At 46.2% G+C, this 27,261-nt stretch overlaps 2 protein-coding genes across 3 annotated transcripts in view; one reads left to right on the top strand and one right to left on the bottom strand.

Moving 5' to 3' along the window:
* The first annotated feature begins 2,276 nt into the window (after positions 1-2,276).
* Atp5me (ATP synthase membrane subunit e) lies at positions 2,277-3,471 on the top strand. The gene is made up of 4 exons (XM_021163233.2): positions 2,277-2,387; positions 2,636-2,690; positions 2,894-2,992; positions 3,386-3,471. Exons 1-4 carry the CDS (start codon positions 2,352-2,354, stop codon positions 3,409-3,411), a joined length of 216 nt encoding a protein of 71 aa, XP_021018892.1. The 5' UTR covers positions 2,277-2,351; the 3' UTR covers positions 3,412-3,471.
* Positions 3,472-4,321: 850 nt separating this feature from the next.
* Pde6b (phosphodiesterase 6B) overlaps positions 4,322-27,261 on the bottom strand; it is a 44,812-nt gene continuing 21,872 nt past the window's right edge. The window contains exons 4-22 of one of the 2 annotated variants that reach the window (XM_021162152.1): positions 17,060-17,200; positions 16,898-16,972; positions 16,337-16,401; positions 15,393-15,459; positions 15,141-15,188; positions 13,704-13,853; positions 13,277-13,420; positions 12,503-12,568; positions 11,486-11,632; positions 10,325-10,432; positions 9,979-10,088; positions 9,692-9,779; positions 9,170-9,270; positions 8,960-9,067; positions 8,635-8,698; positions 8,348-8,422; positions 7,705-7,788; positions 6,058-6,214; positions 4,322-5,234 (exon numbers count right to left, since the gene is read on the bottom strand). In XM_021162152.1, the coding sequence (XP_021017811.1) occupies positions 5,173-5,234; positions 6,058-6,214; positions 7,705-7,788; positions 8,348-8,422; positions 8,635-8,698; positions 8,960-9,067; positions 9,170-9,270; positions 9,692-9,779; positions 9,979-10,088; positions 10,325-10,432; positions 11,486-11,632; positions 12,503-12,568; positions 13,277-13,420; positions 13,704-13,853; positions 15,141-15,188; positions 15,393-15,459; positions 16,337-16,401; positions 16,898-16,972; positions 17,060-17,200 (1,860 nt within the window). In that variant the 3' untranslated portion in view covers positions 4,322-5,172. Of the gene's footprint in view, positions 5,235-6,057; positions 6,215-7,704; positions 7,789-8,347; positions 8,423-8,634; positions 8,699-8,959; positions 9,068-9,169; positions 9,271-9,691; positions 9,780-9,978; positions 10,089-10,324; positions 10,433-11,485; positions 11,633-12,502; positions 12,569-13,276; positions 13,421-13,703; positions 13,854-15,140; positions 15,189-15,392; positions 15,460-16,336; positions 16,402-16,897; positions 16,973-17,059; positions 17,201-27,261 lie in introns of those variants that run through there. The other variant, XM_021162153.2, reaches the window with a different exon arrangement.

The raw sequence follows: 27,261 nt of genomic DNA, 5'->3' as shown, positions 1-27,261 counted from the left end.
GAGGGCAGGAGATATGGGAGTGAGCCTGCAGGCTGTATGGTATGAGAATGTTCAGAGAATACAATGAAGTGAGCAGATGAGAGCCCCCACAGTCCCATAGTTCAGAGCATAGATAAGAGGAGCAGGAAGTAGGACCTCAGCAGCCACAGATGGGACAAGTGGGAATGGATTGTGCATCTGATAGCTGGGTAACGCCTACCTTGGTACATTTCTAAACTGTGACATCTTCCACATTACCAGAGGTGGGTGTTTGTCCAGGTGTGGGAATGATAGTTGAGAGTAAAGGGCCTCAGTTGGGCTCAGCCCAGCTACAGGGGTGGCAAGCTCTGAATATGAGAGGGCAAGACCCAAGGGAGGATCTTGGCTGAGCCTGGGCACAGCACTAACGATAGCAGCCCACTGGGAATATTTAGATTCTGCACACAGCTGTCTCCAACAGGTGCAGAATCCTCCTCCTGGTGTCCTGAGCTATGTGGGACCTTAACCACTTCCCCTGCCTGACAAATGACCCCAAGCAGCAGCAGATGTCAAGCCATCCGTGTGTATGCTTGTGCCAATGTGTGTATCATAAGCCTCTTCTGTCTCTACTCCATGTAGCTTCTGTGTACCCACCCCTCAATCCACACTCCCCTTGGACCCCAAAGACACTTCCAGGTCTGGACGCTTGAGCCGCTAAAGAGTCTGGTTTATTTTAAGATTTAGTGAGGGGAACCTGTTTGATCACATAAGGTTTTATCTAACCAGTTGCTCAAGATCAGGGAAGGGAGGGGGCTCAATGTGCAGATGACCATGAGGGGTGTTTACTTGGTGCCTTGTAGGTTAGCATGGCTTTGCAGCTTCCTTGGGGAGCAGTGAGTTGGCAGGAGGGCAGGAATCTCACTGTGGCTCAGGTAGGGATGGGAGTGAGGAACTGAAGTTCAAACGTCTCAAAGGCACGGTAAGAGCGCCTGTGGCACATGGCCTGGGTAGTTCTCGTCTCCGTTTAGGAACATTTCTAGGATTCTAACAGAGAAGACCTAGGGCTTCGACTCCAGATCAAAGGTAGGCAAAGTTCCAGAGTCTAGGGCAATGGTTCCTCTCCCGACGGCCCAGGAGAGCTGGGTACCTATTATGAGTCCTGCAGTTTTCATTGCTGCATTTTCTCCACTTTATAGTCATAGTTATGTTCTCTTTATAAATATGGACTATAAAGAATCAGGAAAAGATACCCCATCCCTACAGACTGTGTATCTTTCCAAGCCCTGGTGCAATGCAAAACTGAGGAGGCTGGTTCAATCAACAGCCTTAGGAAGATTTCAAGTCACTATGGGGCATTGGGGTAAAGCCAGCCATTCAGTGGGTGGCTACAAACTGTACCATGACAGATATACACAAAGATGCTTGCCAATAGACACAGCTGATAATCACCTTGTCTCCTTCTTGCCCCATCCCTGGACAACTTCCATCTAGGCCAGTGATGCTCAACTTTCCTAATACTGTGACCCTTTAATACAGCTCCTTATGTGACCCCCCCAAACATAAAATTATTTTCATTGCTACTTTAAAACTGTAATCTTGCTACTGTTATGGGTCATAACGTAAATATTTTTGGAGATAAGTGTTTGCCAAAGGGATCACAAAGGGTTGGTCTAGACCGACATGGCTGCTAGAGAGGTACCCACTCTGGGGACATGGACTGCAGAAAGATAGTTTGGCAATCTGGGTGCTCCATGGTCAGTCTCCAGGAGGCCTGAAAAAGAGGTCAATAGGACTCAGGACCTGTGGTCCTGAGAGTGTGGACAGGGAGATCCAGGGGTTAGCCTCATTTGGATGAACATTACCTGTAAGGCCCAAAACATCCAGAGATGGAAATTAGGAGCTCTGGGCGAGAAAACACTGGTCGGAGGATATATGTGTCCAATGCCGGAAATTGCAGGAAAGCCCTGGAAGGTTGCTGACCTCTCAGGAAGGGCCAATACAAGTTCTGTAATCTCGTGCCCAACCCACCGCACCCAATGGGCCGGCGGAGTCGGCCAGGTGTGCTCGTCTGTTCCAAGAGACAAAGGGATTGTTTGCGTGCTCCAGTCCACAACAGGTGGGCGACGGATTCCAGGGCTGGTCAGTCATTACACGCCGGTGCTGAAGTAACGAGGCTCTGCGTCACCACCCTTCTGAAGCCAGCTTACACTAACAGCCCAGAGCCTTCCTACCTGGAAAGTGGTAACCAGCCCCGTGGGAACGCTCGGCTATCCTCCAGTCGCTAGGGGGCAGCGTTTTCGCTGCGGCGCATGCGCCTTTCTGGCTTCAGGAGGCGTCTTTCATTCTCTGTCTTCCGCCTCAGTTGAGCTTCCGGCGCGAAGGTCACGGACAAAATGGTGCCCCCGGTTCAGGTCTCTCCACTCATCAAGGTGAATCCTCTTCCCCGTTGTTGCGCGGTGCTCAGAGCCCCTGTATGCCCCCTTTCCCCTCCCCTCCCGTGACTTAGCATTGCCCACCCTCGGGACTGCCGGCTGTGGTCTCGGAGCAATCCGGGCCCTGCAACCCTTGCGCACACACACCCGCCCAGTACTCCCTCTCCCAGTACTCCTCGATCTCCGACCCCTGCGATCCCCTTGTTCCCTTGGTGTGCCTTCTGCTGTAACGTTTTCTTCTGCAGTTCGGCCGGTACTCCGCTCTGATCCTCGGCATGGCATACGGCGCCAAGCGCTACAGTGAGTTTGGGGACCGGGAGAACGGGATTCCGGGTGAGAGGCTGTGTGACACTGCTCGAGCCTGCAGCTCCTTGGGAGGGAGATGATGCTAGGCCCTAGAGGGGGGCAGGTGGGAACAGCTATCTGGAGATTCTGGAGTCGGCTTTTTCACGAAGCAGCATTTTCAGAGAAGAAGTTAATTGAATTGCTTCCACTCCCCCCAGGTTACCTAAAACCCCGGGCAGAGGAGGAGAGGAGAATAGCAGCGGAGGAAAAGAAGAGACTAGATGAGTTGAAACGGATTGAGAGAGAACTGGCAGAAGGTAGGGCTTTTAGCCTCTCCCAACACCCCCGAGTTTTCTGGAAGTAGCTGCTGCTTAGTGGACCAGGGGCTGCCTCTCATCCCATGACTCTTTTGTCCAGTGCTGTCCTCCGTGGAGCCCAGTGGAGTGTGAGAGGCATACTGTCCCTTCTCTTGGGTGGCATCTGCAAATTGCCTTTCAAGAGGCTACTGCTGAGCAGGCTCTCTGACCCCTCTCTGTTGACTTCCTGTGGATTCCAGTCAGATGGAGAAGGCAGTTGGGGATGGAAGGGATGGTTTTAGTAATGAAGTTAGGGTTCTCTTGGAATTAGATTCTTGATTGTTTAAAGCCCAAGTCCCCATAAGGTGGCCCGAGTCTGTATAATGTTTGACATGGTCTCTTCTCACTTTTCAGCTCAAGATGACAGCATTCTCAAGTGAGGCGTCAGCGAGCTTGCTTTTCTCTAGTCGTTGAGGACGAATAAAGCTTCATTGTGTGATGCTCTGGCTTCCTCTCTCTTTACTGTTTGCTTCTAGGTACCAGCTCTGTGGTTGCATCCTGGCTTTTCCTCGGATAGGGAGGGTCGGGGGTGGGGTGCAGTGGGTGGAGTTTCAAAGGAATTAATGATCATTACCCGACACACAGACAAAGTGAGAAGTGCTGGGGCATGTGAAGGTGCAGTGGTAAAGCCAAATTAGGGCTCCAGGGATGCTGGGGTAATCCCTGGAGTGGCCTAGCCTCCTGGAAGCAGCTTGCTCTGCTCTGATCTGGACTCTTCTGTTTATGTCAGTAGCTCGGGCCCAGCACAGGAGGATGGGTGTTGATGCCTTTACAGTAACATGGGTCTTGTGCCCCCAACTGATAATTCTTCTCTAGGTCTTAGAAAGTGACCTAAAGCTGAACTATTCAAGGAAGCCTGGACGACTAGGCCCTTGTGTCCAGCTGGGATGCTAGTTAGTTCTTGTCAACTTGACACAAACTAGACACCTGGGAAGAGGGAGCCTCTGTTGAGGAATTGTCTATCAGACTGGCTTGTGGACATGTCTGTGGAGCATTTTCTTAATTGATGGTTAATTTGTGTAAGTGCCCAGCCCACTGGGCAGATGGTCCTCTAAGAAAGCACTGTTCTTCTGTGATTCCTGGCTCTTCTGCTTGACTGATAGAGACTTTGTAAACCAAATAGAGCAAACCCTCCAAGTTGCCTCTTGGTGATGGTTATCACAACAACCAAAAGCAAACTAGAAGTGTTACTGCTACCTCTGTTCTGGGCTTTGAATAAGTTTTCTAGGTTTGTAGCCTGTTTTTGTTTTTAAAGTGAGCGGATCTACAAATGTAATGAGAGCCAGCATATACATACTTCAAAGCTGTTTATTTGGTTTTAGAGGCTGAGGAGCTGCTTTCCCCTTCCACCCTCCCCCCAATGGTATCCCGCTATCTGGGGCTCTGAGGGTTAAATTTGCCACCCCCATGCCCCATAGTGTTAAAGGCAAACTTCCGGATGTCTTCTCTTCCCAGGAATGGCCCCATCCAGTTAGTGCTGGCCTGTCAGGAGGACAGATTCTTTGAGATTCCCGTAAGCTTGTTCTTTGCCAGATAGTGCCCATCTCAGAGGTTAGTCTTGTCCCATTGGACTGCCCCTGCTTTACCTTCCAGGTTCCTCTGTACAGCTGCAGCATCAACAGCAAACAAAGCTGCTGGCTGCTTCCTTCTTTAGGGTCCCACCCAAGCATTCAGGCCACTTGCATTTGATCTCAGCTCTGCTCACAGCCTTGGCCCAGCAAGCAGAGTTTCTCAACAGGCCAAATGTGATGTGCCCCTCCAGTGCTGTCAGCATGTGTGGTCCTGGTGAGTTCTTTTCTATGTTGTTCTGATTTCCTGGGCATACGTTTTTACTGAAGCAGATGGAACTGAATACGTACGTACAATAGTAGAGCTCTCATTCCAGACACATTCCACAGATCCTTTATAAAGATCTCTGTGGGATCTTATCAAACCAGATAAATATTATGGGCCACACCATTTAACTTATTCATAGTTGGTTTTAATTTGTAAAAACACCTTTAAAATTTCAAAATATCCAAAGTTACATTCGATCTTTTTTTTTTTTCTCCTGTTCCTAATGTCTTATACCAAATTGCTATAGGCAGAGTCCGCATACATTGGGTGAGTGGCAGGAGGGACCCAAAGCCATGAAACAGGGCTTATAGGATACAGCAGGTCGAGGACTTGGGTGCTGGACCACCATTGCAAACTTCTGTGCCCACTGCAAAAGAAGATAAGAGTGTGAGCCCTGGTCTTCTGTAACCAGTGCCCTCTGACCCTGTAGGTTCTCCCGGCAGGGGCTGAACTAGATCTGTAGCCAACCCAAGCCGATTATGCTGAGCCTTGCTTAGCACTTGAGCCTCTTCGGTCACTATGCCCTGATTACTTTCAGTCCTGACCTCCTGTGACCCAGAAGCTGTGCTCTTCAATGTGGTCTTACAGTGGCCCTGGAGAACCCCAGGTCCAGGGTAAACAAACCCTGGAAAAGATAAGATAGTGCCACTGGGCTTCTGATCCTGGGGGCATCAACTTGTTTAACAGATTCACATGATATAGGGCAAGCACTGTGCCTGCTTAAAACTCTTGCTCAGCTCAGTGTTTTTGCCTTCTTGTTGTTTGGTTCAGGTTTTCTCTCTCGACTCTGAGGATAGCTTGGGGAGGGGTTTGTGATTACAGGCATCTGCTACCACACCTGGCAAGGAACTTCTTTGTGGAACAAGAGGCTGATAGGAGTTGAGTGAGCTTACTCCCCCCGTATAAGAATGGATATACTAGTATTCTTGTCTCAGAGACAATGGATATACTAGTATTCTTGTCTGAGAGAACATCTCAGTCTGGTCTGTTGTCTACATAGCATGAACAGCCATGCTCCTTGGGGGACAGGATAGATGGGTGGGACATTCCTTGGCTCCAGTGCCTCTGTCTCAGCTGTTGGACTGTCTGAATTAGCTGCCTTGGTGCTTGCTTGGTGGTTCTCTGCCGTCTTACAGCATTGACTTAGGGGTTAACTATGAGCGCATCCCAGTTCTCTGAGGGGCCCAGACCTTTCTTGGCTGCGACTCTGTCTTCTTCCTTCTTCTTTTCTTCCTCCAGGGCCTTGACTTTGGCCTCATACTCATCAGCTAGTGCTTTCCACTCCTTTCTGTTATTTTGCAGTCGGTCAAACATGGGCAGGATCTCTTCGTGAAATCGAGAAAATTCCTAGAGGGAACTGAGAAGTCACCATGCTGTTTCACTGATCCTGGAGGGCTCAAATGGTAGCTCTTCAAGGCCTCAGGCTTCCCTGCCACCAGACTCATTGGACTGAGAATGCTCTAGAATCATGGAGCTATAGATCTTGGTTATAGGATTCTGGTATCTGTGGCATATTTATCTTAGAAGTCATAAGGACAGTGAAATGAGGCCCAGCATAAGCTTGGTTTCTTTTTTTTTTTTTTTTTTTTTTTTTGGTTTTTCGAGACAGGGTTTCTCTGTATAGACCTGGTTGTCCTGGAACTCAGGCTGGCCTCGAACTCAGAAGTCCGCCTGCCTCTGCCTCCCGAGTGCTGGGATTAAAGGCGTGCGCCACCACGCCCGGCTAAGCTTGGTTTCTTGATCCTTAGCTCATTTCACCAGGCAATGCCATCTATAGTTAACCAGCATAGGAGAGAACCACTGAGGTGTCTCCTTTCCAGAAAATTCCTGAGGAGGGGGGACAGGATAGGAACTTTTGTGAGATGGTGCTGCTGGGTATAAGTATTTATGATACAGTACTAGCAGGTTGAATATCCCAAGAATAGAGAATGTCACCTGCAGGAGGATTGGAAGTTCCAACAAGCACTACAGCTGTTTTCAGGTGATGTCAATGGGCCGAGGAACAGTGGGGTCCACAGTGACCACCTCTTCCTTCCTCCTTGGCTGCTTACAATTGACTTCACTTGAAGTCACACAGCATTTACCTAACAATGTGGGGTCTGTCACCACTGAGTACTAGAGTGGTGTGGAGCTTGGGTGTGATGTACATCACATGAGGACACTATCTTGTGAGTCTCTTCAAGTTCCTGTCTTATATTCTATGATCAAATAGAACTTGGCAGTTCATTGGTGCCTGACCAGCTAGTGGGAACATGGCTGCTATCATGTTCTTCAGGTTGTATTGGGGTATGCCATTGGAGACAGATAAGACTCAGGCTTGCTAGGTAGTGGTGGTACACGCCTTTAGTCCCAGCACTTGGGAGGCAGAGGCAGGCGAATTTCTGAGTTTGAGGCCAGCCTGGTCTACAGAGTGAGTTCCAGGACAGCCAGGGCTACACAGAGAAACCCTGTCTAGAAAAACCAAAAAAAAAAAAAAAAAAAAAAGACTCAGGTTCACCTTCACATTTTCACAGATACCTAGTAGACAAGTTGTAGCCATTTTCCTGAAGATGGTGTGCCCATTGTGGGTAAAGAGGCCCTCTGAGGCAGAGATATTTAAGGTGAGACCTCAGGGTGAGTAAGGACATTTTAGGAAATACACTTAGTGCTTCTGAGGGACAGTCATAAGTTTTGGGACAATTAGCAGGGCAGGTTAAGGTGGGTGTTGTGGTTTCCCCCATCAAATAAGGGTGAAGATCACACAAATGTCCCTGTGTGATCCCTGCTGGATTCAGCCCATTCCCAACCCACTCTGAGCCAGTCCACCCCAGCCAACATGGAATACCTCTGCTGCGCACCTTGTATACAAAAGTACATACGAAGTCGATGAAGCCAACTTGCAGCTTAGGGAGCTCAGCTGCTTTGTTCCGGTCCATCATGGGCTTGTAAAGAAAACACAGGCAGATGGCATGGGTGCTGTCTCTCCCTATGAGACTTTGTTTGCTGCAAAGACCTATTTCTTGCTTAGCCTGCTCCAAACAGTTCTTCACACTAGCCAGAGCTGGCTTGGAAGATAAGTGGTCAGAACAACCCTTTGTAGTTCCCAGTTCCCATGTATGTAGATGCCATCTGTGGTGTTAGCGGTGGGCCCTAACCCTAGCTGTAACTACCTCATTGTCTGTCTTGCCATGGACTACCACCACTTCTCCCTGCCTTTCCCTGGGCTTGCCCTTCTCTGACTTGACCTCCCTGGACTGTCCTGCCTAATGGATGTACTCTGCAGCTGCATAGACCCTAGGTACTCCTGCTGAACTACAACCCCGATCTAACAATTTTTCGTGATTTCTATTCTTCTGCAAGATGCAAAATTACCCATAGTCATGCCAAAGGGCCCCACAAATCAAGGCTAAGACTCCGGGACCTTAAATTCCTGGGGTCTGGAGCGCTACCAAGCATTCTAATACATATGCCAAGATAGAATATTCTGGAAGCAACACTCACAATGGGCTGTTGATCCAAGACAGTCCTCTCCAAGTCCCCCTGTTCCCAGAACTCAGCAGCCACCAGAAGAGCAACCTAAGCACACACAAAAGTTATAGTGGGGCTCCATGTTCAGGAGCATAGGCCCTCCCCTCAAGGTCCTACAGGCAGTGTTCATATGGTGCCTCTCACTGCTGTACCCAGGTATGACTTCAAAAACCAACACCATTTCCCTGTAGCTCCCTAGGTACAGACCCAGGATGGCCTGCGAAGGGCTATTCTGGGTCCAGATGGTCATCAGTCCTGACCTTGCTCTGGACTTCCCAGGGCTTGGTGATAGCAGACAGGTCACATGCAGTCATCATCATGGCCCTGTGGACAGACAGAACAGACTACCTGTCCTTCTGAGCAGAGAGTAAACACATTTTTCTCGGCAGCTCTCTGGGATAGTCCTAGGGAAGGTGCTGGTCCCGAGTCACTACCTTGTAGGTGAAGGAGAGCTGAGTTTGAAGCAAGTGGTGGTCAGGGGTGCTAAGGAAGATTCTGGATTCAATGGTGAGGCCTATGAACCCTCGTGGCGTCTCCTGTCCCTGGGATTAGGGCTAATTGGCCAGCAGTGGACCTGCTACTTACATGACTATCTCCTTTCGTGTGGTCTCTAAGGATAAGTACTCAACCCAGCTCTTCTTGTCTTCATAGTTCTTAGATTCATCCACAATCTTCTGGAACATTGTTCTCTTCCTGACGCCAAGAAGGAGGGGAGGAGTAGGTGACAGACTGGCCATGGTTATCTATGTCTACGGAGGGCTCTGCCCACACCTCCTGCCTCTGATGCATTCTTACTTGAAGTAGAGAGCCAGGTCAGTGGCAATGATGGCAATGTCCATGAGGTGGATCACATGTTCATGCTGCCGCCGGTTCAGGTTCTGGTAGATGTTCAGGCTCTGTGGGGACCATAAGTTGGTGTTGGGTTGTGGCAGAGTTTGTCCGTGGTACTCTTGTTTTTGACTCTCAGGGCCGACTCTGTCTAATCCCCTCACTCTAACCTTGCCTTCACTTATGTGAAGATCAGTCTTATGGCTACGTCTCCAAGCAAAGATGGCCATCCCTGCCTTCCCTTGGCGTCTACCCTCTGTCAGTGTCCTGGGTCAGATACCTTTGCCCGTTTCCATGATCTGTTGTACCCTCTAGTGGCCATTCCTAGCTACTGCCTCCATGACTGCAATTCTGCCCCACGTGGGAACATCTCTAGATGTGAGCCTGTCCTTTAGCACCTCACACTGATAAATCCATGCTGCCCAGGACCTCCTGCTTGTCTACCACAGCCCAGAGGAGACACAGCTCATAACCAAATCAGGAACAAACCTCCTCTGCCAACAGAAACTTCCCAAATTCCAGGTGGTGCCTTTCCAGAATTGAGGAGCCATGTAACTTGGCTAGAGGATTCTGCGATCTGTTGTTTATTTTATTTAACAGGGGAACACAACAAAAGCAATGTTAGAAGGCAGTGGGATGAGGTCTGACCCATGTGGCACTGCATCTTCAAGGTGGTCCATCTCAGTACTGATTGCCAGACTGCAAAGACTCACCCTGAGGGCACGCGATTTATGGTTTACCATGCCCACCACAAGCCTGCCCTCCCCACAGCCTACTTCATCTGGTACAGGTTGTTGGTGCCACGGTGGTCAATGTCGTGGCACAAGCCAGCTGTAACCATGGCGAAGGCCTCTAGGTCTGTGTAATAGCTCTTCAGTTTGCCTGTCTGTGGGAATAGATCCAGTCCTGAGTCCTGCCACTGGCCCAGCTCTCTGGCTCCAGAAGGCAGTGGTTAAAGGGGATGTGGGATGTCCCAAACCCATTCCTTTGCCCACCCAGGTCCCTTCCACCCATTGCTAGGACTGGATACACACAATTGGCATCCTTGGGCCAGAAGATAGTTAGCTGTGGTCCTTGCCCCAGCCCTCTGATTCATCTAGCCCATCCAATTTACATACGTACCATGAGTAGGGTAAACATGGTCTGGGCTACATTGAAGCCGTGGCGCCAGTTGTGGTAGGTGATCCTTCGATAGGCTTTGCTGACAGAGAATAGAAAGCGCACCAAGACCTGGGGAGCAAAGTACATTTGGGCTCTGAGATCCACACATGAGCCTACACAGCACCATATCAGAGTCTACCCAAGCCTCTCATACTGCTTGCCTTAGAGTCTGTTATACCTATTTCTCCACTTCTATCTTGTTGGCCTCAGAGCCCTTGCTCCTTGTTCTCACTGGCCCCTTCCTGTTTGGGAAGGGCTCTCACACCAGAACAAAGAACAGCCCTTGGGAATTTGATGCCTCTCTCTTCCCAAGGTTCAGACTCACAATGGAAAGAGGACTCCTGGCATGTGAGATCTTTTGAGAAAGCAAAAACCAAAACCAACTAAATAACCAACCCAACAAAAAAACCCATTGGTTTAAGGCCTGAGCCACATGTGGCCTGTGAGCAGAAAGGTGGGAAGCCTCAACATTTTCTTCAACAAGAGGATGCAGGCTAAGGGAACCCTTTACTCCTTCCATTATGATATTTAGGGTCAAATAATTATTTGGAAATATTTTTTATTCCAATGGTTTTCTTTCTGTCTGTTTCCCTTAGCATTTAGTAAAATTTTCTTTCAGAAATATCAGCCTGTTGCTTCTGTTTTCTGAGGAGCATGAGAAATTATCCATTCTTCATTTGTGTTGTGGGAGCACAGGTATGGAGGTGGATTCAGGACAGAGTGAGAAACCATGGAAAGAGCAGGATGGTGGGGCTCTGAGCTCTTCCCTTCCTCCAAATGTTGATCCCTGAGAGGCAAACCTAGAAGATACTATGTGTTTTCTATTCTGGTGAGCAGTTGCTACAGTTCCCCACCAAGGGTCTTATTTCCCTGTGATGTCCTAATAAAAATGTTATTTGGAACACCTAGTTAACAAACTTTCCATCCATCCAATCATTTATTCTAGATATATTTGCCAAGTATATTTCACTGTGATGGACATGTTTGACTAGATTCTCTGTGGGACTTGTGGATACCCTCATTCTGATACATACATACACACTTCACCTCTTGGGGGACCTGTAACCCTTAACCACCCTTCTACTCCCTCTTGTTCTGGAACCTCCAACCATATCTCCTCACCTCCTGGGGAATCTGGAACTTTCGGACTACACCCAGCTCATAGTACATCTGGATGCCACATTTGACTAGCTCCAGCTCTGTACACTCCAGATCAGAGAAGTGGAACTCATAGATGTCAAACTTGGTCGGCCCTGGAAGTTCTTCCTTCTGTAAGAGAGATTGTGGGCTGAGAGAGGCAGGCCTACCACACCCTTACTGCTTCTTAACCTTTCTTTTCTCTGAACCATTGTCCAGGCAGACACCCAGGTATATCTCAAATTTATAGCTAGGCCACTGTTTATCTTATCCTACTGTTTCCTTGCACCAGGTAACCTGACAGTGAGAAGCTTGCCTGGCTTGGTGACAGTGATGTTAGAAAAGCAAACATATAAGATATATACTTGAAAAGTTACAGAGGTACACTCATGGATTTAGACCTACCCATATGGACATATGGGCACATATGTGCACACTCACGACACACAGAGCCATTGGTGTTTAGAACTTGTTGGAATTAATAAACTCTAGAGCTTGTTCAGTAAGACAAACAGCTCTGGTGATTCTGATAAATCACACAGGTGACAGAAAAAGGTAGGTGCCCCACAATTGTCAAGTTGATGTACGGGTGTTCTCTGGGAGACACACAAACAGGTGTTTCTGTGTGTCTACACACACGTGTGTGTACACAGAAGTGTGCACACACATGAACATAGATATATCTAAAATAGGGACTGTAGTACCTAGATGCTCCTACAGGGAGGCAGCACAGATGGACAGTGGGCCTAAATTGTGCATGCAGAAACTAAAACATGGCTAGTTCTGGGAAACAGAGGAGATAGGACAGCAGAGATGCTCAGCGGGGCAGATATCAAGTAAACTCCAGCTGGACACTTTACTAGCCAATATTGTCCTCTCTGCTGGGGAGTGTTGACATGCCTACATGGGTAGCACTAACATCAAGAGAGGATGCTGTGTGGGCCAGGGCTCTCTCCTGACACTCATGAGAGCAGCTTGTGTCCACTGGAAGCAGATTCTCACCAAGATTTTCCCCAGCTCATCCTCTTCACAGTCAGCAGGTTCTTTTCCAAGGCGATCCCTTGTTGGCTAACAGAGAGCAACAGGTGAGTTGTGGGACTGAGTGATAGTGTCACTTCACCCTATATAACAGAGTAACAGCATCACCTACACCCCATATGATAGTCATCAATATCACTCTCATCCCAGGAATGACAGTAACATAGTGACCTCAGTACCTTTCCCTCACAAGTGACAGGGTCACTTAACCCTATGACTATAACTGAGTGACTATTAACCTTCACACAAGTGTGACACAATGGCGGTACCATGCCATCTATGTCCATCTATAAGTGTGTCAGTGGTGGTATCTCCTTTGCTCCTGGGACAGTGACAACATCACCCTTACCCTGTGAATGTAACAGAATGGTGGTATACCATCACAGAACATGTTGAACACAGGGTAATCACTGAAGAAGAGCAGTCTCCCTTGTGCTCAGACATCCTCAATTCCAGACATAAGTGGTAAGTTCCTGAGGACCCTGACATTTATTCCTTTCCCTGTGTTATCCTTAGTGAGACATATGGATTACAGATGGAATAATGAGATGGTCTAGGAAGGTTCTGCTCACACCTACTCACTGCTTAGGATGAGGCACAGGGACAGTGTCTGGGTTGCACAGTCAGTGTGTAGTGTTAGGGTTAGTCCTAGCCATTGGGCCCCATACATATATCCTTATCACTGAGTTCTCTGCCTCCCCCAGTCAGAGGGGCCCCATAAAATACCAAGAACAGTACCAGGATTTCCTGGATTTCATCTTTGTCACATCTCACATGGTACAGAACCATGTCCTGGGCGATGTCCTTACGGTTCTCCAGCTTGTTCATCTTGTCATAGGTGTCTGTGTTCAGCACTGACCACCCCAGGAACTGTGTCAGAGACTGGAGGTAGACAGGAGTGTAGCCCCATTAGCCATGCACTCTGGTGAGTTTTAACTATGTTTTATACCAGTGTCTCAGAGACCAGTTTCCCAGACTACTACAGTACAGTGGATGCCTATGAATGGGGTCTTCCAAGATAGAACTTTGGGAACTATCTTTGTCCCCTTCTCCCTGATGTAGTGCTAAGCAGGGTCCAAATGTGTGTGGAGAGGGACAGTCCTCACTGATGTCCCACGACATGATAGATGGACCCTTTTGTCCATGTATGATACTAGATATTTACCTCCATAAGGACTTCATCTTGATCATCGAAGGGCTTTCCATCTTTCCTGTTGTAGAAGGTTGCCACCCCTACAATCTCCTCTTTCTTGTTGACAATGGGCATAGAGAGAACGTTCTTGATCACCCATCCTGAATCATCCAGGGGCCCCTCCTGCAGGGAGTAGGGAAAGAACTAGGCTGTTCCAGGTGTGGTCTGGTAAGGAGTTGGTGACCAGGGTGTGGGAGGGGCAGGGTTAGACTTCATTTTTTTTTCCTGTCCTCTGACCATGCTAATAGGTTGCATGTTGACTCTTTACTTTCACTTGTCTGTGAACTTTATGTTCAAGGGCTTTGTGTGGTAATTTTGTGGGCTAGAGGAGGCTATTTTCCCAGCATAGCAGACTTCATGGGCACATAAGGGCTCCAGTCCCCATGAATACTTATTAGAAGAACTGAAAAGTGTTGCTCAAAGAACTTACTAACTGCTCAACAAATGGATCCACGTTTCTATTTTACACTGGACTTTGAACACTATGTAGTTGGTTCATTCTGTCTTCCAATATGAAATATGGATGGTAATTTTTAACCAGTTCCTCCAAGAGGCTGTTAGTGGTGTTTCTACTAACATAACCTCCCTTAGGAAAGTGTCATGTGGCCATAGGCACATTTGTCTAAACCCCAGATAAGGACAGGTAGAGCAGAGAAATTCTAAATCTTCATAGTTCCAGCACAGAAAAGTTCAACTATACCACATTCAATCAAATGATAACAGATGAGGTTCCGCTGAGTCCTACCAAATTGATTGAGCTCAAAGATTAGCTGACTTCTGCTGCACACAGTGAAAACCAACTGAACCCAGATAAACCCAGTGAAGATCAACTAAGACCAGCCAAGATCACTTGAGGCCAGACAGGATCCACTTAGCCCAGATAAGCTCTCCCGAGTCCAGCCAAGGTCAGTTGAGACCAGGTAAGTTCAGCTGAGACAAGACAAGATCATCTGAGTCAGTCAAGATCAATTAAATCTAACTGAGCCCACATAAAATCAGCTCAACTGTAAACCTGGAAGTACAAATACATTTCCTGTATGGTTTCCCAGTCATTGAGATGAAATTGTTTTTTCTATTTTTCATTTGCTTTTCGAGACAGAATCTCACTCTTTAGCCAATGTTGGCCTTGGGCTAACTTGCAGCAAACCTCCTGCCTCCATCTTCTGAGTGCTGGATTACAGGTGTAAGTGAAGTTGTTTTATGTGTGTATGTTGCATACATTGGTGTGCATATATGTGTGGGTGATGGATCCTCATGCTATCATAGAAAACAGTTTAGTTGCTGACCTATCTCTCTAGCCCCCCAAAAGTTGTTTCAAGTGGAAAAACCTAATTCAATCCATCATTTTTGAGACAAAATATCCTCTTTTTCTAGTAAAATGCAGTTTCATTAAATGAGTAGGAAGATTACCTGAAAGTTGAACATTTCATCAGCTGAAGCATTCATGATGTTACAGATCTGGAAAGAAAGAGAAACAGTTTCACTCTGAGCAACTGAACACACAAACACAAGCACTAACCTACTTAACCTTGCCTACAACAGAGGAGCTTCTAACTGGGCAAAGTGAACAGCATCTAGCAGGAAGTGCTAATAGGAGGTAGCAGGTTAGCACACATCGTAGCATTGGCCAGTACAGGCCAAGGCCTGGAGAGGGACACTCACAAAGCCACTTTCTGCTACGTAGGTTGGAAGGCCACTGGCCAGGGCCCAGTGATCAGCCGGGGGAGTGCTGTGGGAAAAGAACAGAGGTCAGAGGAATGAATGCTTGCATTGTTAGATGAAACAATGTATGAGTTCACTTTATGCCTTTCTCTGAGCTCAGGTGGGATGAGGCTAGGAAGCTGATGAGGACTGGAGGAGGTCACGATGAGCTAGCTTCCTTCCATTATGCCATGTTGGAACTCCTCATTTTGCAGGGTCTCCTTCCCTACTGGAGACTCCTGACTTCAGTTGGCCTCTGGAGACTCAGGGCTGGCTACCTGTTCTTCATTCATGATACCTGAATCCTACTGCCTTCTTGGAGCCTGTTTGGGATGTTGACAGGTTTATAGGTTCATGAGGTCATTGATCACATAATCATAGGACTACTGTCCCTCTAGGGCAGAGCTCTGTGCTAGACTTTTCTTTGGGATATGGTGATAGACTCACCTTCTGGAGGTTTCACCTGCCAAGGCTGGAATGGTTGAGTTTCTGCTGGTGAGGCCATCAGAACAGATCATCTGACTCCCTAGATATGTGTTTCAGATATCTAAGTGCCTTAGGCTGGTCACTTCCCTGTTCATCTGCCCATGTCCTCCTCACTATTTTGGGAAGGCACTGCTGGCTCTCTATAAAGGCCCCAGATGGGCTGGAGAGATGGCTCAGTGGTTAAGAGCAGTAACTGCTCTTCTAGAGGCCCTGAGTTCAATTCCCAGCAACCACATGGTGGCTCACGACCATCTGTAATGGGATCTGATGCTCCCTTCTGGTGCGTCTGAAGACAGATACAGTACACTCATATAAATTGAATAAATCTTTATAAAAAATCCCAAAGATGGCTACTCCAGAGGTTGTGTTTGGGGATGTCCCATCCTGGTGTGAGCCACTTGTCAAACCCCAGCACTTACGGAATGACTTTGATGTCTTCTTTGCCGTGGAGGATATAATCGATGACTTTGTAGAAGACAATTTCCTGAGAAACAAAACATATCAGTGTAGGGACTCCTGGTCAGCTTCTCAATGGAGTCTTTCTTTAAGTGAAAAGAGATCAGCACCCACCCAGACATATCCATGCACAAAAAATGCACATCCAGAGGTGACACATGTACAGCACCTGGTAATTACATATGTACAGTGTATGTGCTCTCTCTCTCTCTCTCTCTCTCACTCACTCATAGATGTGTATTGCAAACCCAGGTTTTAGATCTCTCTTTCTTGTACCCCATTTAACTTCACACCAACTCGGCCCGTACTCCACACATACACTAAAATTCATGTGGAAGCATGTCACAATATTTGTAGGAGCTCTGGCAATTAAAGCAGATCTAGAGAATCCACCCTCACTGGGGCAGTGCAACCTGATGAGAGTAGATAGGTGCTTGGGGCTACACTATTCCCCCATCCTCTTCATGGAGTTTGATCCAGGGTGGCAAGATTGTGGGTAGTTGCCACCTATCAGCCTGACTTACCCGGCCATCAGGTGTTCGTGGGCCTGAGTATGGCTGTGCTTCTCCCATCAGCACAGGCCACACATCAAAGAACTCCTGGGAAGAGAAGAAGAGAGAAAGGAACACTCAGTCTATGAGCTGGGTCACACTGGGGAGGAAGTGCCTGAGAGTTTGAGACCTCACCTTCTCCTTGGTCATGTCCAGGAGGCCCACTGAGTACCGGTCGCAGTTTAGATAAGCCCGGACAGTATAGAAGGCCTTGTGGAACTGTCTTTCGATGTCTGTCAGCTCTTCAAACACCTTATTGGCTGACCAGAGGAGCACCTGAGGGGTGAAACACACGTTGGCCTGTGGCCCCACCCATCTGGCCTCAGAAGCTTCTGGGGTCCACTTAGAGTTGGTACCACAAACACTTCAAGCTTAATTCTTACAGGGTGTTCAACTGGCCTTGAACCCGGAAGGACACGGACTGATGGTGTGTAACTCAAGGCTTACTGTGAACGCAGTCTTGCCTGTGTCTTGACCCAGAGGAACCCTGGAAACTCACTGGATGGTGAGTTCTCCAGGCTAGCTTAGGCCATAACCATGAGTCTTGCTACCCAGTGCTGGCCTCATGCTCAGTGAATGAGCCAATGGGTAGAAATTGAAGTCATTGTGAGCTTAAAAGTCAAAGATCCACAATTTTAATAAATTAAATTACTATTTATAGCTTGGTTATTTAATTTCCTTAAATATTTTTTAAATTATTTATAATACTAAACAACTGGGACTCAAGAATTTTTAGTTATGCTACACTTTTCTATTTTATTCTCATCAGGAAAATGTGATTTTGCAAAGATTTAATAATATTTTCATTTTCCTTAATTTCAAGTAAGTTACATTATCTGAAACTATTTAAACTGACTTATTAATGAAGAAAAATGCTTGTATAAGTTGAATAAAGATACCATATTTTATCAATATATAAAAAAAAGAAATGTGTTCCTTTGAGATTCAGGCTACTATAGAGTTAATGATCAGTGTTAATCACAGTGGTTACTTTTAGGGATTTAAGGTTCAAGACAAGCTGCTTAAAGTTAAGTGCTCAATTCCTATTTTAGGTATTTTAGAAAAATAATAAAAGTCAAAGGTCCAAGCAACCATTCTCACCCACTCTGTAGTTAACCCAGGGAGTACCAAGGCTCGCACTATAAACAGCAGACCCCTTTGTGTTTCAGCAGGGTGAATTTGAAAGTGACTATTTTGTTAATAGCTACACAGGTCCTTGACCAGACCAGGTTCAAGAATCTCCTTTCACAGGTCTAGGCCATGGTTCTCAAACACAAGTCCCTGGAATGTATACCACCAGCCCAGTCAGTCCTCAGACTCACACTATGCCCGGTCTATAGCAGAGTCCCTTCTCTCGGGCCTTCCTGGGTGGCTTCTTCCTGCCAGCTCTTCTTGGACCTGATGAACTAATTTCCTTATAGCCCTCCTAGTAGGAGGTAACCCTTTCCAGTCTCCATCTTCCTGGGGTGCCCAGCCTCTGTTGCTCAGATGCACCCCCATCAATCTTTGCACTTTGGCCTCTGGCTCCCATGTGTTCACATGGGCACGTTTGACACTTTCCACACTACCTGCAATGTTCTAGGAAACATGAATCTTGCTCAGGACTGCATTTTCACCTTCACATCAGAAGACCAGCCCTGGAGATGTTCAACCACATTGCTCATCCCTGAGATCCCGGTCCTTGCTGTCCTGAGGCCACCTATGCCTCTAATACTCTGGCCCTGCCTCATTCATGGGTGATTTCTGGTCACCCCTTATACACCTCATGCTTCCCCATGACAAAACTGAGGCCACAACTTTGGAAGTTTGGCTGCTCTGCTTAGACAGTCTCAGAACTACCAAAAAGAAAGGAACATGGGCTCCGAAGAGCAGTAACATTTGTTATATTTCAGAAGGACACCTGGCTGACATATTGTCTGTCTGTCTCTCTCTCTCTCTCTCTCTCTCTCTCTCTCTCTCTCTCTCTCTCTCTCTCTCTCCCCGTTTGTGTGTGTGTGTGAAGAGAAAAAACAGGTAAGCCTGTAAGTATGCATGTGTGCCTGTGTGAGGGTAAGTCCATGAATGTTGAGTATGAGCATTGAGTATGTGATCGAATGAGCAGGTGTTTGAGTCACCCATGCCTCTGTCCCTGAGCTTGCTTTGGATCCCATTACAGATGTTTTTGAGCCACAGTGTTGTTGCTGGGAATTGAACTGAGGAAGTCTGGAAGAGCAGTCATTGCTCTTAACTGATGAGCCATCTCTCCAGCCACAGAACTCAAAAAGGTCGACAAGCTGAAGGACCCAAGTGAGGACATCTCAGTCCCAGTTGGGAGGGAGAAGAAAGCAACCACAAGAGGGGGAGGGAGGGAGGAACCTGGGAGGGAAAGGGGATGGAGAGGGAAAGAGGGGAACATGATATAGTATTGGGTTGGGGAAAAGGACTGAAGCCCTGAGGTCCAGCAGAAAGAATGGAAACAGGCAACCTTGTGAGGTAAGAGGTTGGAGGATCCTCCAGAATGTAACAGAGACCTGGAAGTTGAAAGACTCTCAGGACTCAGAGGAAGGGACCCTAGATGAAATGCCCTACCCTGGGGAGAGAGAACTTGTAGAGCCCACCTCCAGCAGAAAGATCATTGAGTGAGGGATGGGGTTGCCATCCCACAGTCAAAACTCTGACCCATAATTGTTCCTGTCTGAAAGAATTACAGGGATGGAAATGGAGAGAAGCCTGAGGAAAAGAAGGTCGAGTGACAGGCCCAAAGTGGGATCCAGCTCAAGGGGAGGTCCCAAGGCCTGACACTATTACTGAGGCTATGGAGTGCTCACAAAAAGGGACCTAGCATGACTGCCCTCTGAAAGACCCAACAAGCAGCTGAAAGAGTCAGATGCAGATATTTGCACCCAATGAATGGACTGAAGCTGCTGACACCTGTGGTTGAATTAGGGAAAAGCTGGAAGAAGCTGAGGAGGAAGGCGACCCTATACGAGGATCAGCAGTCTCAATTAACCTGGACCCTGGAGATCTCTCAGACACTGGATACCAACCAGGCAGGATACACTAGTGGATATGAGGCCCCCAACACATATGCAGCAGAGGACTTCAGGGTCTGGATTCAGTCAGAGAATATGCACCTAACCCTCAAGAGACTGGAGGCCCCAGGGAGTTTAGAGGTCAGATGGAGTGGGACGGTGGGGAGGTGGGGACATCCTCATGGAGACAGGGGGCAGGGAGGAGGTATGGGATGTGGAAAAGTCGGAGGGTGGACCGGAAAGGGAATAAAATCTGGAGTGGAAAGGAAGAGAGAGAGAGAGAGAGAGAGAGAGAGAGAGAGAGAGAGAGAGAGAGAGAGAGAGAGGAAGAAAGACCTCTCTTACCCTCTTTTACTTTTGCCTTTCTCTTGCCTCTTGCCCCTTACTCCCAATTCCCTTCCTCCCTCTCCATGTGGCCATGACCAGCCCCCATTTCTCTACTCTTTCTTCTCTGCCTTTCTCTGCCTCTGCTACCCTCTTAACTCCCCTTCCCATGCCCTGAATAAACTCTATTCTATACAAAAAAAAAGAAAGAAAGAAGAGAAAAAACAAAAGCAACTTGCACGAAAGAAAGAAAGAAAGAAAGAAAGAAAGAAAGAAAGAAAGAAAGAAAGAAAGAAAGAAAGAAAGAAAGAAAGAAAAAATTTATAGTTGGTATGAGTCACAGGACTGAGCAACAAGAGGTCTAGGAGTGGTGTTTCTGGGCCTCAGTAGCAACATCTGCATGATATCAATTCTCTTGAATGACTCCAAACAGGAGGACAATCTGTGTCTCTAACAAAACTTACCATTGCACAGCCTGATTTCAAGAATGTTTTCTCATAGGACTGACTCTGAGTCTCCTAAAAATGATAATGACCTACATAGTCTTATATATTTTAATATCTAAGATGGTAGAACATATTTATTCTCCCCAGTTGGTAGAACTGTTTGGGAACGATTAGGATGTATGGCCTATTTGGAGGAGATTTGATACTGGGGGAGAACTTTGAGGTTTCAAAAGACTTGTGTGATTTTGTGTTCTTATTCTCTGTCTCTGTCTCTCTGTCTCTGTTTCTGTCTCTCGGTCTCTGTCTCTCTCTCTCCCCCCTCTCCTCCCTTCCCTCCCTCTTACTTATGAATCAAGATATGAGCTCTCAGCTGTTCTTACTGCTATGCCTTTGTTCTCTAGCATCAGTACCGAGTCCTTTACTTCATGGTGAACTAAGAACGCGTTATCAAATATCTAGGAATCCTGGGAGTCAGGTGTTAAAAACACCATTGTTATTAAAATTAAGCCATGTAGCTGGGCGGTGGTGGCACATGCCTTTAATCCCAGAACTTGGGAGGCAGAGGCAGGTGGATTTCTGAGTTCGAGGCCATCCTGGTCTACAAAGTGAGTTCTAGGACAGCCAGGGCTATACAGAGAAACCCTATCTCAAAAAACTAAAAAAAAAAAAAGTCATGTAACTTATACATTAAAACATTATACTAAGAACCAAGATAAAGCCAAGTATGGTGGCTCATGTCTATAATCCTGGCACTTGGGAACTGGAAGCAGGAGGATGAAGGCCAGCATCTACTGCAGAGCGAGACTGAGAGCAATGTGAGCCACACAAGACAGTTTCAAGAGGGGAAAAAAGGAAAAAGAAAGAAAGAAGGAAATAAAAACTCAGACTCCCCTCCTTTCTTGTCCTTCCTTATTTTCTGTTCTGGCCTCTGCTTTTGAGGAACTACTGGGGAAGAACGTGGAAACCACAGCTCTTTTATTCCTGCTCTGGGCCTACGGACACCACGGTGGGTACTCCAGGCTGGCTCCTTCCTTAATGCTCACTGCTTACAACTTGGAAACATGAGACCTTGAGAAGTCCCTGACTTTACCCTTACCTATCTTGTGTCAGTAAGTCCTCCGCTCATGTCTTTCGGGTGAGCAGGGCACCTCTGCCATGTAAACACTAGGTAGAGGCAAAGGGTCACTGGTGCAGTGAACAGAAAGAATTGCTCTGTTGGACCTGACTGGGATCCAAGTGGCAGGTCAGAGTGAACATCAGTATGTGGTGGTTTCCTATGGTTTTCTTATCTTCAGGTAATTAATTTATTATTGCCTCTGACCAGTGTAGCTGTGATGCTTTTCAGAAAGGGATCCGACTAATTCTCAGAACCTTCAGGATTTGGGAACCATGGTGATCAAGAGTTTGAAAATGTTTTAATGCTTAGTGACCAGTACTCCTACCACACAGGGACAAGAAAGACAACATGTCTTGGGCTAGGTCACAGGTCCTTCAGAGGTTTCTTTTTATAAAGCAATGTGAGGGATGTAGCTTAGTGGTGGCGAATTTACCTAGTATGCATAAGACTCTGGGCTCTATTTCCAGCTCCCCCAAAATAAATGAAACATAGCCCATGAAGCGGTATGAGGCAGGATTCTGCAAATTCTAGTTAGAGTCCTAGTCTTGGGGCAGCTTTTCCTCTCTTCCTAAAGTCTGATTTCTTGGAGATTTGGGGCCCTGGTAAGACTTACATAAGGGGATATTACAAAATAGGGTGATCCCAGGAAAGCCCCCTGATACATGGTAGACTAGACTTTGAATGGCAAGCTAGAGTTCTGGTAGCTTTCTTCTCATTCCTTGGAGAAGAGAGCCAGCATGACCTTCCACAAAGGCAGAGAATGTGTCTGGACCTCTGGACTCAATAGAGTTCAGATGACAAGTTTATAGAACTGCCACTGCCTCAGGCTGGGTCTCTGCTGGCCGGTTTCTTCTAGCTTGGATGAATGACATTGCCCTTCAGGCATTTCCTCTTCTTCTTCTTCTTCTTCTTCTTCTTCTTCTTCTTCTTCTTCTTCTTCTTCTTCTTCTTCTTCTTCTTCTTCTTCTTCTTCTCCTTCTCCTTCTCCTTCTCCTTCTCCTTCTCCTTCTCCTTCTCCTTCTCCTTCTCCTTCTCCTTCTCCTTCTCCTTCNCCTTCTCCTTCTCCTTCTCCTTCTCCTTCTCCTTCTCCTTCTCCTTCTCCTTCTCCTTCTCCTTCTCCTTCTCCTTCTCCTTCTCCTTCTCCTTCTTCTCCTTCTTCTTTAAAAGATTTATTTAAAAAATATTTAGTATATGTAAGTACACTGTAGCTATCTTCAGACACACCAGAAGAGGGCAGATGATTGTGAGTCACCATGTGGTTGCTGGGATTTGAACTCAGGACCTTTGGAAGAACAGTCAGTGCTTTTAACCGCTGAGCCATCTTTCCAGCCCCCTTCAGGTATTTCTGTGCTCAGACAACAAACTCTCAGTCGGCTATGTCTGCCAGTATGTTTTGTCAGTACGGCAAAAGTCAAAATCAAACACACCACCCCCCAAAAAACAAACAAACAAACAAAACCATAACAAAACCCAGAAACAACATTAAAAAATAATGCCAGCCAAAGAAACGCTATGGCTGAATGCTATGGTTCTCCCAAATCCCCAGGTTAAGCCCAACAATACCAGGAGGACTTCATGATAGTCAAGCAGAAGCTTGTACCGTGCTCTTGAACCCCCATAGACGAGCAAAATCTCTTTTATTTGTTAAATGCCTAGCTTCAGATAATTTATTATAGCAGCAGAAAATGAACTAATATTTGCCTTTTAGCTGATCAGTCAGAAACTCAAGCAACAGACTAGAGTTTGGCATTGGCCCCAGAAGTGGGTCGCCTTCGGACTGAGCCCTACACTTGTGGGATCTGACTATCTTTGAATAGATAGGATTAGAGTTGAGCTGAATCAGAGGACACTGCTGATGTCTGATGCAGAAGTGATTGCTTGTTTGAGGTGTAGCTAAAATCTTCACAGAACCATTGTGTGTTTTGAGAGAGACTAAGTTTGATTTTCTTCTGTGTCTCAGAATGGGCAATACTGCCTAAAATCCTCTCCGAGGCCAGCACAGATAACAAAGTCAGATGAAAACATCATGAGGGTAGGACTGGAGAGATGACTCGGGGATTGAAAGCATGTTCTACTACTGAAGAAGACTTCAGTTCTGTTTGTAGCACCTACACCAGGTAGCTCCAGATCCAAGAGATCTTAACACTTCTGGCCTCTTCAGGCAACCATACTTGTGAGCACCATACACTACATCCAGTCCAAGGGGAGGCTCTAAGGCCTGACACTATTACTACAGACAGGAGACTAGCATGGCTGCTCTCCAAGAGGCCCAACAAGCAACTGAAAGAGTCAGAGGAAGATATTTATACCCAACCAATGGACAGAAGCACAGGACCCCTGTGGCTGAATTAGGGAAAGGCTGGAAGAAGCTGAGGAGGAGGGTGACCCCAGAGGAAGACCAGCAGTCTCAACTAATCAGGACCCCTGAGATCTCTCAGACACTGAGCCACCAACCAGGCTGCATACACCAGCTGATACGAGGCCCCGGACACATATACAACAGAGGACTGCCTGGTCTGTCCTCAGTGAAAGAAGATGCACCTAACCCTCAAGAGACTTGAGGTCCTAGGGAATGGGGAAGTCTAGGGAGTGGGAGTGGGGGACATCCTCTTGGAGTCAGGGGAGGAGGAATGGAATGAGAAACTGTTGGAGGGTGGACCTGGAGGGGGATAACAACTGGACTGTAAGTATAGATTAAAGAATAATGATAAAAAATTTAAAAACTTTTTTAAAAGACATTACAAGGAAAAAAACCTATATATTCATGTAGGTCATTAACATAGATATAAGAACATTTTTTTAATTTTTATTTTTGAGACAGGGTCTCTCCATATAACCCTCATTACCCTAGAACTAACTATGTAGATCAGACTAGCCTTAAAATCATGAAAATCCACTTGTTTCTCCCTCCTAGATGCTGTGATTAAGGCATGCACCATCATGCCTGGCTCTAGATACAAAACTTCTTAACTGAACACTGGCAAAACTACCATGCATGTTAAGACGAACCTATAATTCTAGCAGTTGGGAGACAAGAGCTACATAGCAAGCAAGTCATTGTCTAAGAAAACAAAAGAAATTGATAAAACCAATCTGTAATGCAACAATAATGTAATTGTTAGTAAGACTAACAATTAAAAGACTAATGTGAGGGGACCAGGGAAGCCCAGCAATTGAAGACCTAGCTGTTTGATGTGAGATGGGAAGACCACAGCTCAATATAAATATACCACAAACCAATACCCCAAACTAACTAATATAATCTTAAAATGAACAAACTAAAGAAAAATTACATGATTCTATAAATGATGCAGAATTATTTGATAACATTCAATATTAATTCAAGATGGAGCACCTTAACAACAAGAAATACAGTGAATTTCCTTAACTAGATTAAAAAAAATCCCATGAAACCACAAGAGATGACATCATTCTTCAGCCTCTAGAAGTCCAATGTGCTATCTCCTTATACCATGGAGCAACCCTGTACTTTGTTGTTGTGTTTTGTTTTGATTTTTGAGACAGGGTTTCTCTGTGTAACTCTGGCTGACCTGGAACTCACTCTGTAGACTAGGCTGGCCTCAGTCTCATGGAAATCTGCCTGCCTTTGCTTTCTGAGTTCTGGGATTAAAGGTGTGCACCACCACACTGGGCTGTGAAATCATTCTCTCTCTCTCTCTCTCTCTCTCTCTCTCTCTCTCCCTCAAGATCTATTTATTTATTATGTATATAGCATTCTGCCTGCAGGCCAAAAGACTCATTATAATTATGAGCCACCATGTGATTACTGGGAATTGAAATCAGGACCTCTAGAAGAGCAGCCAGTGCTCTTAACCGCTGAGGCCTCTCTCCAGCCTGTGAAAATCACTCTTAATAAAAAGAAACTAGGTGGTTTTTCTCTAAGATTTGGAATGAGGAAAGAATGTTCACTTGAAATCTTTCAAAATTATTATTGAAAATAGATTCTTCTCTCTTATAATTGCTACACAAAGTCTTAACTTGACCAATTAGACCAGAAAAAGAGGGGACTGATTGAGCTGGGCAGTGGTGGCGCACGCCTTTAGTCCCAGCACTTGGGAGGCAGAGGCAGGGGGATTTCTGAGTTCCAGGCCAGCCTGGTCTTCAGAGTGAGTTCCAGGACAGCCAGTGCTACACAGGGAAACCCTGTCTCAAACAAACAAACAAACAAACAAATAAACAAAAAGCAATGACTGCTCTTCTGAAGGTCCTGAGTTCAAATCCCAGCAATCACATGATGGCTCACAACCACCCAAAATGAGATCTGATGCTCTCTTCTGGTGTGTCTGAAGTCAACTACAGTGTATTTATGTATAATAATAAATAAATCTTTAAAAAAAAACCAGAAAACACTAAAAAGAGGAAATAAAGCTATCTTTGTTTGCAGGTGATATGGTTATCTATATGAAAATACCAGAGAATCAATAAGAAAACCCTGAAACTAGTAAGTGATTTTTAGCAAAGCCACAGACTATAGGATTAACATAATAATTGCTTTCCTTGATTCCATTGATAAACAATTGGAAGATGAAGCTATCAGAACACAACACCACTTACATTATGTTCCAAAATGAAGTACTTAGGTATAAAGCTAGTGAAATATGTATAAAATTTATATGCATAAACTTCAATCTTTTGCATATATGTGCGGGTGCATGTGCATATGTGTGGAGGTAAACCTTGGAAGTCAGCTGGTCACTGAGTCCCTCTAGGGGATTCACCTGTCTCCACTTTCCCAGAGCTGAGGTTACAAATGTAAGGCACCATGCTTGGCTTTTCACTTGGGTCCCACAGAACAAACTCAAGTTCTCGTGCTTGTGAACTGTTTCCCCAGTCCATGAAAACTTCAAAAGTTTGATCAAAGAAGTAAAATATCCTGCTGGAGAGATGGCTCAGTGGTTAAGAGCACCGACTGCTCTTCCAGAGGTCCCGAGTTCAATTCCCAGCAACCTCATGGTGGCTCACAGCCATCTGTAATGGGGTCTGATGCCCTCTTCTGGTGTCTCTGAAGAGAGCAGTGGTGTACTCATATGCATAAATTAAATAAATAAAAAAGAAGTAAAATATTAAAATTAATATGAAGATTTTAAGTGCTTGTGGATTTTTTTCTGAGACAGTCTCATGTAGCCAAGGCTAGCCTCGAACTTGCTGTTTAGTCAAGGATCACCTTGAACTCCTGATCTTTCTGCCTCCACCTCCCAAGTCCTAGGTTTGCAAACTCGTCACACACGTCAGGCTGTACGCGGTGCTGGGAACTGAACCCAGTTGTCAGGCACGGTAGGGAAGCATTCTTACCAACTTACATCCCTAAAAGACTCACAATTTTTTTTAAAAGATTTATTTATTTATTATATGTAAGTACACTGTAGCTGTCTTCAGACACTCCAGAAGAGGGCGCCAGATCTCGTTACGGATGGTTGT

Source organism: Mus caroli, chromosome 5 (genome assembly GCF_900094665.2).
Source record: "Mus caroli chromosome 5, CAROLI_EIJ_v1.1, whole genome shotgun sequence".
Lineage (NCBI taxonomy): Eukaryota > Metazoa > Chordata > Mammalia > Rodentia > Muridae > Mus > Mus caroli.
Note: the sequence above shows the minus strand (reverse complement) of the source record. Positions and strands in the feature narration are given on the sequence as shown.